We start from the raw sequence: 12997 nt of genomic DNA on the forward strand, positions 1-12997 counted from the left end.
TCTTAAATCAAAAACTTTACAAACCAATAATTAATGTTTTAATAAAAATTGTTAATGACACAAGCTGCGATTTGAGCTGAGCTAATAAGTTAAAATCATATTTTTCTATCATACCATTATAACATATGCTTAAATATATTCTCAACATATTTTTTTGCCATCCTTAACACTTAAACTTCCAAATGATATAAAATTGATATTTTATTGAATATTATAATACACATGTTCTTTAAGAAAAAAAAGATATCAAAATTACCAACAAAGCTTATAATTAAAAATTGTACTAGCTGAGTCATAAAATTCTTTATTTTAGTTCTGTTTTCCAACTATTTATACCGTAAATATGTCAGAAGAAAATCATATAAAAAATTTGGAGTGGTGTTGTAACAATACTAAACTTTAGGATGTAACTGGTATGTAATCTACTATCTTTTCCAACCAATCGAGTTTGAAGAGGTAGAAACCCACCCTAAAACTCACAATTCATAGATAGTATAATTCTAATAATATAATCTATTTTCTTCTTCTATTATGAAAAGTGATTTATATCACTTCTCCTATTATTAGATTTGTAGTTATAAAAAAAAAAATATTGGTTCCACAATAAGTAATTCTACCTGCAACATACTTTTTTTTAACCAATATATACCTTTCATTAAACAAGAAACCGAATACAAAGTCCTGCCTCCTATAATGAATAACACCTACAACATAACAAGCAAACAGAGCACATTATGAATTACAAAGAGCAAAGCAAGTTGCTAGAAATGAGATTCCATGGAGGCCTAATCTTTGAGCTCTTGACAAAGGATCTAAATGACACCGAATGATGTTTTTAATCTCCATAACGAGATTGTGTAGCAGAGAGTGTCTTTCTTTACAGATGATATACATAGAGGCTTGGTAAGCAAGTCGAATTTACTAATCAACAACAACAACATACTAATCAAATATCCTAAAATGTGTTTATTACTTATTAAAAATTTGATTCTTCCGGAATCGAATTTAAAATCCATCATACAAGCATTAAACTCTTGATCAATGTGCATGGGTAGATCTATGCAAAGCACATAATATAACTATTGAAGACTGAAGAGGAACATGCGTGTAGATATGTATTCAGATGAAGAAACTTACGTCCGACTATGGGAGTGGTTTGTTACGTAATCATGAATTTCAGCTTCATGAAAGGTGGACAGTTGGGTCTATGGATATTTATTAGGAGACAAAGCTAGCTCAGCTTTTGCTAGTTGCTACGCATAACAATATTTATTTGTCGTTTATTCTCAACTCAAATATTTGCATATGTCTTCACACAATTATTTCTGTAAATTTTTATCACTCTATAACATATTTTACGTCGGAACTAAAGAATCAAGGAAAACTAAAATCGAATAATAAGAAAATGACAAAGAAGGGAAAATAAATAGTAGTTGAGACACCGAAAGAAGAATGAATAACCTAAACGCAACGAAGAGAAGCTCTCAACAAAGTTAGTTAGGGTTTTACACGTTATCTTAGCTCATGCAATCTGCCCCTTTCATCATTCTAATTCTTTTTATAATATATACTTTTTATACTAATGTGTTTAGTTACATTCCACATATATTATACAAAAAATATAAAAGTAAATACATACATATACATGATCGTCATGCATGTCCTGCACTTAACCTACCAAAAACAATCTCTCCTAATAAGAGAGAAGAAAGAAAAAAAATTATAACTCAGATATTTTCACACATATATAAATAAAGTTTTGTGGTGACGTTATTTTACACGAAAAAGCTCAACCTTGTATGGAAGTAATTAGCTGCTACCTATTACTGATTATTCTTCTTCTTCTTCTTTCTTCCAATTTCTTGTCTTCTTTTGGTACAATTTCTTGGCTTTCTCTTGTCAAGTTTTCACCAGTCACAAGATTTTTGAGGAGCCTTGTTTTTTCCGAGAATCTTGTGTAAGTTCTTGTTGGCATATTTTCCTCATGATATTTTAGCTCTATCATCATGAAAAATTATACATTTTGTCCCCTCTAGTTATTGTTTCTAATCTCTTTTTTTTGTTACTAACAAATCCATTAAATATTGACGCAATAGATTTGTGCTTTTGTCAGTAATCATATTGAGAGATTAATGGAGAGTAATATGCAAAACTTGTTGGAGAAATTGAGGCCTCTTGTGGGTGCAAGGGCTTGGGATTATTGTGTTCTTTGGAGACTAAACGAAGACCAAAGGTTGATTTGATTCTTTTAATAAGTAGTTAAGCTTTAAAGAGTTTTTATCTCTATCTATCCATCTTTCTTTCTCTTTCGTCACAAATATTTGTTATTGTGGTTTTGGAGGAGACAGGTTTGTGAAGTGGATGGGATGTTGTTGTGGTGGGACAGAACTCATAGCGGAGAATGGAACAGAAGAGTTTAGCTACGGAGGTTGTAGGGATGTTATGTTTCATCATCCTCGGACCAAATCTTGTGAATTTCTTTCCCATCTTCCAGCTTCCATACCTCTTGATTCCGGGTATGATCATCTATAATATATATACAAGCTACATATATTCTTTCATAAGAAACGCCTAGAGATGGAAAAATATGGATTTTGCTATAGGATATATGCGGAGACTCTTCTGACTAACCAGACTGGTTGGTTGAGTGAGAGCTCAGAACCAAGTTTTATGCAGGTACTATTACCCGATTCTTGGAGTTTTGAGTAATCACAATCTCATGAACAAGAAGTATTAATTTTCGGTTTTTCTTATATCCTGTAGGAAACAATCTGTACTAGGGTTTTGATTCCTATACCGGGAGGACTAGTGGAGCTCTTTGCGACCAGACATGTATGTTTATGTCTCAATAATGTTAAGTTTATGGTTTTTTGTATTGTGGTTGTTTGTGATGATGTGTGCGCGTATAGGTCGCTGAAGATCAGAACGTGGTGGATTTTGTAATGGGACATTGCAACATGTTGATGGACGATTCTGTAACGATAAACATGATGGTAGCAGACGAGGTCGAATCGAAGCCGTACGGGATGTTATCCGGTGACATCCAGCAAAAGGGTTCCAAAGAAGAAGATATGATGAATCTCCCTTCGTCTTACGATATCTCTGCTGATCAGATCCGACTCAATTTCTTGCCTCAGATGAGTGATTACGAGACACAACACTTGAAGATGAAGAGTGATTATCATCATCAAGCCTTGGGGTATCTCCCAGAGAATGGTAACAAGGAAATGATGGGTATGAACCCATTTAACACGGTGGAAGAAGATGGGATTCCAGTGATTGGAGAGCCTAGCTTGCTTGTGAATGAACAGCAAGTTGTTAACGATAAGGATATGAATGAGAACGGTAGGGTGGATTCAGGGTCGGATTGCAGCGACCAGATTGATGATGAAGATGATCCAAAGTACAAGAAGAAGTCAGGAAAAGGATCTCAAGCCAAGAACCTGATGGCTGAGAGACGGAGGAGGAAGAAGCTAAACGATAGGCTTTATGCTCTCCGGTCGCTTGTTCCCAGGATAACCAAGGTATCTTGGTTTTCGTCTCTGGGTTTACTTCTTGGTTTCTGAGTTATAATGCGTTCTCTGAAACTAGTTTTTGTGGCATGGAAGTTGGACAGGGCGTCGATTCTTGGCGATGCAATCAACTACGTTAAGGAGTTGCAGAATGAGGCAAAGGAGCTTCAAGACGAGCTTGAAGAGAACTCAGAGACTGAGGATGGATCTAATAGGCCACAAGGAGGGATGAGCCTGAACGGGACAGTGGTCACTGGGTTTCACCCGGGGCTTTCATGTAACTCCAACGTTCCTAGCGTGAAGCAAGATGTTGATCTTGAGAATTCCAATGATAAAGGACAAGAAATGGAGGTTAGAGCATCATAACAAGAAACTAACTCTCACCTTTCTTCTAATCTGAACTCTAAAATCAAAACCTCATGATATCGGTTTATGTTGGGTTGCGGAGTTTCAGCCACAGGTGGACGTGGCTCAGTTAGATGGCAGAGAGTTTTTCGTAAAGGTGATTTGCGAATACAAACCAGGAGGCTTCACAAGGCTAATGGAGGCACTGGATTCTCTTGGACTAGAAGTCACAAATGCTAACACGACTCGCTACCTCAGCCTGGTCTCCAATGTCTTCAAAGTCGAGGTATGATCTAAAGGACCTGCGGAATGGAGAAACAAAAACCAAAGCAAAATATACAAAAACTATATGTTTCTGTTTTCCCATGTTACAGAAAAATGATAACGAGATGGTCCAAGCTGAACACGTAAGGAACTCGTTGCTGGAAATAACCCGGAACACATCTAGAGGATGGCAAGATGATCAGATGGCTACAGGCTCTATGCAAAACGAAAAGAACGAAGTTGATTATCAACACTATGATGATCACCAGCATCACAATGGTCATCATCACCCATTTGATCACCAGATGAATCAGAGCGCTCATCATCATCACCACCACCAACACATCAACCATTACCACAACCAATAAGGACCAATTCCCCAAAGCTATAAAGATGTCTGCTTTACAAGCAAAAGAAACATTCTGCATCAACAAACTTTGAAGATCTTTTCATTTCAAGATATATAAGGATAAAAGGAATGTCAGTTCGAGAACAGTTCCTGTATCCAATACCAGGAATAAACCAAAGCGAAACAACTTTACTTAAATAATCTTTGTTAGAAAAGTAATTTGACAACCCATGACAAAAGAAACAGGTGTTGAAGTGCACCCCTAAAACTTTTAAGTAGGCCCCAAAACATGACCAACCAAAACAAATTCATTTGTCGATATTGTTCGACCAGATGGGGTTACAACTTAGTATCGCTTAATTCTTGTATAACTCCAAAAAAACTCTACTACACACGTTTCAGAAATATCTGAATTTGAAACTTGTAATAGTAAAGAAGCCGCAAACCTTCACTTGGTTCATTGGCAACGATCGGTGTATCCAGCTCCTTTTAGGATTGTGTTATTGCTGCTGCAGATGCTGGAATTCATTGCAGTCAGCTCCTACCTCGCTCAGTGCTGAGAAAAGCTTTGGTGCTATCTTAGCCAGCATAAGCTTAAAACCAACTGAAGTTGAATTAGCGCTGCTGCGTTCATCGATAACCGAGGCATCTTTGGTGAGGGAACCTATGAGATATCCTTTCATGTAGGCGTCACATGCCTTCAAAATGTAATATCCGCGTTTTCTGAAATGATCTTTGATGAGTTCTTCAAAATCCTACAAATTTCATCACGAACTTGAGAAGTGAAAATTGTGAAATTAAGAAGAAATAGCAACAGAGCTTCAAAATTACCTTTGGTGGTTTCCGCATAAGATACATCATGGTTTTACAATTTAGCAAGAAAGTATTCTCGTTGTATCCCAGTGAGTTTTTTTCTCCTTCCGCAGTTCCGACCTGCTTATCATACCCGGCTTCATTGAAATAAGGCTTTGAATTCAACACCAATCCCTGGAGTGAAACAAGAACTTGAAGGATGCTAGATGATTTGGGATCCCAGACTTCATTTCCCCTGCCTGTCCAGGTATTGAGAAGGCTAAGACAGACTTTGCCTTCTTCGTACAGATTGGGGTTTAACCTCCATCCACCAGAATGATAATATGCCGACTGCAACATGTCAGAACATTATTTTCATATCATAGCTGGATTCAACATTTGGTTGGGCACGATAATAATAATAAAAATTAGAAACCCATACCGGTGGCACACTAGGGTAGTCAGATGGAAGGTGAAAATCAAAAAAGAAGAGACCATCTTGGTATGGTGTTCCAAATGCCCCGACTATTACTGCCCTCAAGAGATCCATTCTATCTTCGTAAGCTCGAACAAAGATTCCATCTGCCAAAGTTAAATCAAAATTTTCCAATAAGAAGTTACCATCATGAGATACTACTGAACGTTTTAACTGTACAACTTGACATTCTTACCTGGAAGATTGTTCTGAAGTATTTTCCAGTCTTGATCAACCTTCTTGAACCACTGTCTTTCTTTGGTTTTCTGTAAGTTTATTATATATTTTAGTATTTTGCACCAACAAAGAAGTCATCTAAAGTACAAGTCCTTGAACTACCTGCCCATCTACGCCAAGGAAATGGTGGTCCAGAGGATCTTGTGATATATCAAAGCGTCTGAAACTGCAACTATCACCTTCAGAAGGTACTGGCTTATCTTCATCTTCTAAAAATGTAGAGGTTTCCCCGCTCAAAATATTCTTGGCATTTGCTTGAGTGCCCTTTGACTCGCAATTATCAGTCACATTAACTTTTGAAGGACTAGGGTCATCAAGGGAATCTGTTTCATCGGACGGGTTGGTCGATTCAGCTTGCTTATATACATTTTCAACCGTGTAATCAGAACTGGAAGAATCTACAGATTTCCTTGCACGCGAAAAGATTCCACTAGCCAGTCGAGTCACAAATTCGATTGCAGCCAGAGGAAGAGCTAGGGCACCGTTCCTCCCAGAATCATTCTCAGCGTAGATATCTGCATCAGAGTTTCCCTCAATGGAACTACTCCTTCCAAGGTCCTGAAAATCAAACATTCTTATTAATTTGCAGACAGATGGCAATGCCTATGCTAAAAGGAATTAAATCAGTGCCACCTTTTTTAAAGCTTTTTGGTTCAAGGAGATATATAATTAACTATTTACAAATTATGTAACTTTTTATAAACGGAAACAAACCTCTTCAGGAATCTCAGGAGCACCCCTATCATCATCGTTTAAAGTTTCCCAACTAGCAGCATCACTTGTTTCACTTTCTCCAGCAACTGATTCATCATCATCATCGCGTCCAACTACATAAACTGCATGAGGGCCAACCTAGGAGGAAGAGACAATTATAAATTAAAATTAAAGAATAACAAGCCTTGTTCACAGGTAAAGTGCCATCAGATTCAAGAGATTTCTAACTGTTTCTTGCATAGACAGTCTCATAACGAACCAAATTGCATATATCTCTCAGGTCATTAAAATGAAAAAACAACTGCTCTCCAAGTTATTTCTTAAGATAGGTATTAAAAACTCCTCCAACTTATGCAACAACGGTCTTTTTAGGCCAAACCATCTAGGAGGAGACAACATTTATAGTTTGGCCTCTCCCCTAACTCCCCGATCTATGAAATAAAAAGCAGAGTAGCAAGAACATAAACAACCCTAACTCCAAATAGGTCCGGGACATACATTGAGCATCCCGAATAAACACTATTAAAACACTCAAAATTTTCGTAGATGTTGCAATAATAATGAGATCAGACAAGGGATTGTAAGTGAAAAAGACTAGTTGAGGTTGACGTACCGTTGATATTGTTCCATCGGCCCATGTTACTTCAATATCACCATCCTTGAGGCCAGTAATATTTCCAACCCATGAGAGCTTTGAAAGGTCCGTACTAGGCTCGTTTTCTTCCTTATCCACAAGGATTTTAGCTTCTTGATGGGATTCTGAATCTTGGTATCCATTGTCTTGCTGTGTTGCCTCCTCAAAAGAGTTTCCGGGAGAAGATGCTGGTAACGCAACGGCAATAGGTGATAAGCGAACAACAACATCCCCATAACAGTAGTCATAATCTGGATGGCCCTCTAGCTCATACACACTGACAATTTCTTCCTTTTCAAACTCACGGGGTTCTTCTGCCCTTCGAAGTGGATTTAGCCACCTCACAGAAGCAGTACGATCTTTTGCATTGACATTTTTTACAACGCCAGCACGTCTAGGTTCAGTTGTGTTATCACCATCATCAGAGGTCTTCTCTACCACATACTGCTCAGAGACAAATTCATGATCACCAGGAGTCTCAATTGGAATCAATGTTATCGCTTCCCGTCTACATTCTATTGTACCATCCTGCCAGGATACATCAACGCGTGTTCTGCTATTAACTACCAAAAGAGCTTGTTCAAAGCTTTCCTCTTTTTTCTTAACCTTTTTGTCCTTTCTGATAACAAGTTTGCGAATCTTCTTCCGATGGAGAGGCCAAGGCTCATGAACAGGCTCCTTTGAAACAGAAGGATTTCTTTGAGGAGGATCGTCACTAGTTACTTTTGGCAAAGCTTCAGCAGTAATACCAGCTGGTTCAACTTTTCCACTTACTTCATCTTGCACATCTTCTAAATCACGCCCAATTTTCTGTTGCCGATCAGCTTGGGAATCATAAAGTCTTAATTTAGATACATGCTTGTGTAAGGGGATTGTAGCAGATTGATTCAGAGATGGAAGAAGGCACCAGTCACCCACTTGCCAATTGGCATGAGTGAAACATGACAACAATGTCAAATTACTTGGATTCTGCTCCTCAGGTGGGGAAACAGAAGAATCTGGACCAAAGCCAGCTGAGGCAATCCAGTAGACAAAAATTGATCCCGCAGTAACTTTGGTCACCGTACCTTCTAAACGATTAGGCTTCCACAGTCCAGATAACCACCGCGAATTCTTAAAAACCGAAGAGGAGCTTGCTTTAACCCGCTGCCCTGGGTAATAAGGAAAATTAGCATCTTCTTCAAGATTATTCTTCGGAATAGGTTTAAGTCGAAGAGGTTCAACACGTAGAACTTTACACATGGAACCATCATCAAATAAGACAGTCACATTGTCCAACACATCATCGATTCTACCTAGCCATGGACCATGAACCACATAATCACCAACAGCAAAATCCCTGACGCGTTTCAAATTCTTGGTAGAGATGTCCTTGTGAATAGAACCATCAGGAGCCAACAAATCAACTGATATGTTAACATCCACAACAACTCCCACCTGACCAGTAGGCTCAGAAGCAGAAGCAACATAATCACCATGTAAGAAACCACGGTCTATAACAGTTACATCATTAATATCTTGAACAGGCTCAGTGTTATCCATCCAAAGCACACGAATCTGATCTCCCTCAAGTGCACCACATTTATAATTCCCATCAGCTTTTTTCTCGCCATCTCCATTAACAACATTTTCTTCACTAGCCTTTTTCCCTTCCTCTACATCCTCATCATCATCATCATTATCTTCGTCATCATCATCATCTTCTTCCTCATCACTAATATCACTATCAGAGTCAGAATCACCAGCTACTTCGCTGACAACACCAACACTACCGGTCTTTTTGTTTTTGACAATATCTTGTCGATAAATATTAGGATGCTCTGAATCACATATAGAGAGACTTGCCATTGAATCATCAACTGACGAGTCAACCCCTACATTTGTTGATGTACCAGGGTCATCTTGCTCATGCTCCATCTAGAAAAAAAAATGCCAAAGCAAAAGTTTTGATGAGAGAGTAGTGCAAAAATAATGAAAATAACCTACAAGAGAGTAAGGATCTAAAACTATGATGCAACAACAACAACAACAACATCCTCCAAGCTAACACAGATTAATAAAGAAACAATTCTCAAAGCGAAGACATTCCATGCCAATAGAACATTACATTCCGATTAATTCATCATCGAAGGAAAAAACTAACAAGATCATCAAAAACTATTACAGAGATTCTACGCGAATATATAATGACATTGAGCTGGCAACGAACAGATTTGTGAGTACCGAATTGGAACCTTGGAGAAGAAGTGGTGATCGGAGGAAGATTTCAATCGATTACGTTTTTTGATCGTCTATGAATTGCTTTTTCTTTATCAGAAGAAGAAGAAGAATCGAGGAGAAAGATTGAACAAGGCAAGAGGAAGGAGGAGGAGCTCAGCGGCGTCAAGGGTATAGTCGTCATTATTGTCTCTAATTGTTTCTTTTTTTTTATGACATCCCACCAGGCCACTCACCGAATCTCAGCCGTTGGATCTGCTTACCAAGTCGCCGGATTCAGGTTCTTTTTTTTTTTTTGTATCTATCTGATTATTATAAAAACCAAAATTGCATAAGGTAATAAGAATTATATTCGTTAAAATATTTTGTAATCAATTTCGAATAATTGAAAACATTGATTGATAGCACTCTTCTGTTCAACTACGAATGTGACAAAGATAGTTAACTTTCTCTTGATTTCTAGGCTAAATAATTAAAAAATGTTACTACATTCTTATGAAATCTAACAGATATTGAGTCTTATCAATCACGCACAATATCGAGAATTAAAAATACAAGAAGCTGGTTAAAAGCATAAACATATAACAATTGGCATCTGCGGTTGAAAAATGTGGGCCTGTGTTCCAAACGTGGCCCAAAATAAAATAATCCCAGCCCAAACTAATATGGACGTGGCAATTTCGCGTTTAATTACCTGACGCTGTTAGCAATTTTGGGGTAGTGATTTTTGTGGTAAACATATTTTATTACCAAATTAACTCCAAAATTTGATTTTAAAAATAAATAAAAAACTGTAGCCTCGTTTTATTTTTCTTAAAGATCAAATCCAAATCCAAACAAGATTTTCAGAAATAAACCAACAAGAAACACTGATTCTTTTAAAAAAAAAAAGAATCTCTATAGAGGAGTATTTTGGAGTAATCTCATCTCATAAAAACTAGTGACTTGATCAGCAACAGGCAACAGCCCACATAATGGCTTGTCCTGGTGGAATCCTCATTAGCATTGGAAACAATCCTCTCCATAAGGCCAATAATCCTTCCTCTGCATAAATCCTTCTAATGGCATCACCCATCCCTTTATATCTCACCCCACTTTCACAGTCTCAGGTTGGTTTGAGCCATCAACCTCGTTTTGACCACATCAAATGGTTCGAGCAAAATGTATGGCTCAACTTTGAATTTGATAATATATTAAATTAAACAAAAAATTCAAATCAGAATTTTAAATTGAATAATTTATATATACCATAAATCTATATATACATTTTTGCAGCCATTTTGTGAAATAAATCATGTAGTTGGACTTATTTACAATGGCTGCCACTGGATTTTGATGTTTGTTTTTGATAATTAGAAAGAAAATCTTCGAATTAAATATTTGACATTTAACAATCTTTCCAAAATCTCTCCACATTAACTACACGATTATTTTCTAAAATAAAACTTCCAACATTTAATATCATTTAATTACTACAAAATTATCATTTTTGATATTGCTTTTCTCCATGACTATAACAATTGAGTTATAATAATCAAAGCAGAAATATAATTTGATAGCATTTAATTACTACAAAATTACAAAATATTTAGACAATAATTCATAAACATATCATAAATAAGATCAACATTAATAAAATAAATGGTTTTGTTTTACGGGACGGGTTGACGGAACGAGTTTAATAGGACGTTACTTAATAATAATTGTAAACTATAAAATAAAAATATTTTATAGTTAGATACAATTTGTAAACTTTTATATACTAACATTAAAAAATAAATTGTTTCCGCGGTATACCGCGGGTTAAAATCTAGTATATTTACATTATTTACAATATTATTAATATAATTAATTAATTAATTAATTAAATATATTGGGTTATCGAAAACCGAACCGAACCTACCTATTTGGGTTGAGAAAAAATACAACCGAATGGTTTGGTTTGGTTCGGTTCGGCTCTCTTTTCTCCAAACGCTTTTTCTTTCTCTCTCACTTGAAAAATCTCCCGGAGACCTCTCTCCTTCTCTCGCAGCCGACGATCCCATCCAAAAACCAAAACTCGCTCTCCGGTGATCGTCTTTCGGTCAGATTCTTATAAGCGTGCTTGATTTTCAAATCAAGTTTGTTTCTTTATCTCCAGAGTTTATCATCTCTTATGTGACTGTGTTGTATAGCTTCTTCTCTATAACTCCTTTGTGCTCCTTCTCTGGGAAATTTCTCTATTTAGAGTGCTTTAGGATTCGATTTCGTGTGGATCTGCTTTCAATTCGTTTATTCGTTGCGTTCCACTGAATTGAGTTTGTATAGAGTATTAATTCTACTTGAATGCTTAATGTTTGAATTGATCTCTGTTGCTTGCAGAAAATGAATTTCTTAAACTCAGCTGCATCCATTTGCAGAAGAGTTAGTCTGAGGGAACTCATCACTGAGGTTCCTGCTTATACTGGCAGCAGCATTTCCGGTATATGTTTTCAAAATCTCTTGTCTATATTTTGATCTGGTTAACTCATTTGTGTAATTCTTGTTCTTGGGATGTTAAAGATGGTTCTTCAAGTGGGTTGAGTTTGGTCTTGAAGCGTTGGGCTACTAAGAAAACCGCTGGTTCTACAAAGAACGGTCGTGACTCTAATCCCAAGTTTCTTGGTGTTAAGAAATTCGGAGGAGAGGTAAGAAACCAAACATTGACCTACCTAGATAACATTTGAGATGATCAAATCAATCTTAGTCTGTGTGTGTGTGATTTTGCAGAGTGTGATACCTGGAAACATCATAGTTCGTCAACGTGGAACTCGGTTTCATCCTGGAGACTATGTCGGGATTGGTAAGGACCATACTCTGTTTGCATTGAAGGAAGGACGAGTCAGGTTCGAGAAAAGCAAGATTACAGGACGCAAATGGATTCATGTTGATCCAATAGGTGGTCATGTTCTTCACCCTATCTACACAAAAGCCGCAGCTGCAAAATCGACTAAGTTGAACACAGCTTCATAGCAAACTCGACAATCTAAACGTGTCTTCGTTTCTTCTTTTAGATTATATGATCTCTCGAGTAAAAGATGATGGTATCTTAGAATATCAACACTCATTTCAATTACAGCTGCTGTTTTGTTTCCCTCTAGTCTCTGTTTGGATTCAACAAATCAAATTTTTTATTCGGAAGTAGATGTTAATCAAATCTGAAATTCTCTCATACGTGTTAGACAACATCAAATGGTCCTGTACCCAACAGACCTCTGACTGCCATGGCTGTAAGACTTTACCGTCGCCTTCATGTTTGTTCCACAAATTCTTCTCTCACGATGGTTTGAGCACAATGTATGGTTACATAATACTTGAAAAGCTCTGGACTGCATCCTTTCCAAATCGATATAACCGGTTATAGATAAACAAAATTCCCGGTTTCATATAGCTCCATTATGACAAACATTTTAGGGAAGAGGTGTGATGTCGACCGGTAA

The 12997-nt window shown here is 37.0% G+C and overlaps 3 protein-coding genes and 2 long non-coding RNA genes across 9 annotated transcripts; 2 read left to right on the forward strand and 3 right to left on the reverse strand.

Annotated features, from left to right (window-relative positions):
- Positions 1–670: 670 nt before the first annotated feature.
- On the reverse strand, positions 671–1159 carry AT2G06785. The gene has a single exon (NR_140170.1). It is a non-coding gene; the product is annotated as an other RNA (long non-coding RNA).
- A 973-nt stretch (positions 1160–2132) lies between these two features.
- AMS (basic helix-loop-helix (bHLH) DNA-binding superfamily protein) lies at positions 2133–4666 on the forward strand (the record flags this gene model as incomplete). The annotated part of the gene is made up of 8 exons (NM_127244.4): positions 2133–2233; positions 2349–2516; positions 2604–2676; positions 2764–2832; positions 2910–3524; positions 3609–3863; positions 3967–4143; positions 4232–4666. 8 exons carry the CDS (start codon positions 2133–2135, stop codon positions 4487–4489), a joined length of 1716 nt encoding a protein of 571 aa, NP_179283.2. The 3' UTR covers positions 4490–4666.
- Positions 3783–4222, reverse strand: AT2G06795. Its single transcript, NR_140171.1, has 2 exons — positions 3897–4222; positions 3783–3804 (listed from the first exon to the last, which is right to left on the reverse strand). It is a non-coding gene; the product is annotated as an other RNA (long non-coding RNA).
- On the reverse strand, positions 4638–9762 carry UBC23 (ubiquitin-conjugating enzyme 23; the record flags this gene model as incomplete). 2 transcript variants are annotated; one of them, NM_127245.3, is made up of 8 exons in its annotated part: positions 9557–9762; positions 7302–9239; positions 6689–6826; positions 6077–6532; positions 5934–6003; positions 5705–5844; positions 5302–5613; positions 4638–5225 (listed from the first exon to the last, which is right to left on the reverse strand). In NM_127245.3, the coding sequence occupies exons 2-8, from the start codon at positions 9237–9239 to the stop codon at positions 4971–4973; spliced, it is 3309 nt and encodes a 1102-aa protein (NP_179284.1). In that variant the 5' UTR covers positions 9557–9762. The 2 variants fall into 2 exon arrangements, with proteins under 2 accessions (NP_179284.1, NP_001324377.1); NM_001335502.1 differs by having other exon boundaries at positions 4971–5225; positions 9546–9762.
- Positions 9763–11489: 1727 nt separating this feature from the next.
- AT2G16930 (Ribosomal protein L27 family protein) lies at positions 11490–12729 on the forward strand. Of its 4 annotated transcripts, none has more exons than NM_127246.4 (4): positions 11490–11659; positions 11901–12000; positions 12081–12205; positions 12288–12729. In NM_127246.4, the coding sequence occupies exons 2-4, from the start codon at positions 11904–11906 to the stop codon at positions 12528–12530; spliced, it is 465 nt and encodes a 154-aa protein (NP_565398.1). In that variant the 5' UTR covers positions 11490–11659; positions 11901–11903; the 3' UTR covers positions 12531–12729. The 4 variants fall into 4 exon arrangements, with proteins under 4 accessions (NP_565398.1, NP_849961.1, NP_001325380.1 ...); NM_179630.3 differs by having other exon boundaries at positions 11490–11622; NM_001084435.1 differs by having other exon boundaries at positions 11594–11707; positions 12288–12714.
- The last annotated feature ends 268 nt before the right edge of the window (positions 12730–12997 follow it).

Source organism: Arabidopsis thaliana, chromosome 2 (assembly GCF_000001735.4).
Source record: "Arabidopsis thaliana chromosome 2, partial sequence".
In the NCBI taxonomy this organism is placed as follows: Eukaryota; Viridiplantae; Streptophyta; class Magnoliopsida; order Brassicales; family Brassicaceae; genus Arabidopsis; species Arabidopsis thaliana.

Coding starts and splice junctions, on each gene's coding strand:
- AT2G16930 (NM_127246.4), top strand. CDS start 11,904: ATGAATTTCTTAAACTCAGCTGCATCCATTTGCAGAAGAGTTAGTCTG. Junction 12,001..12,080: donor TACTGGCAGCAGCATTTCCG/GTATATGTTTTC, acceptor GGGATGTTAAAG/ATGGTTCTTCAAGTGGGTTG. Junction 12,206..12,287: donor TTAAGAAATTCGGAGGAGAG/GTAAGAAACCAA, acceptor GTGATTTTGCAG/AGTGTGATACCTGGAAACAT.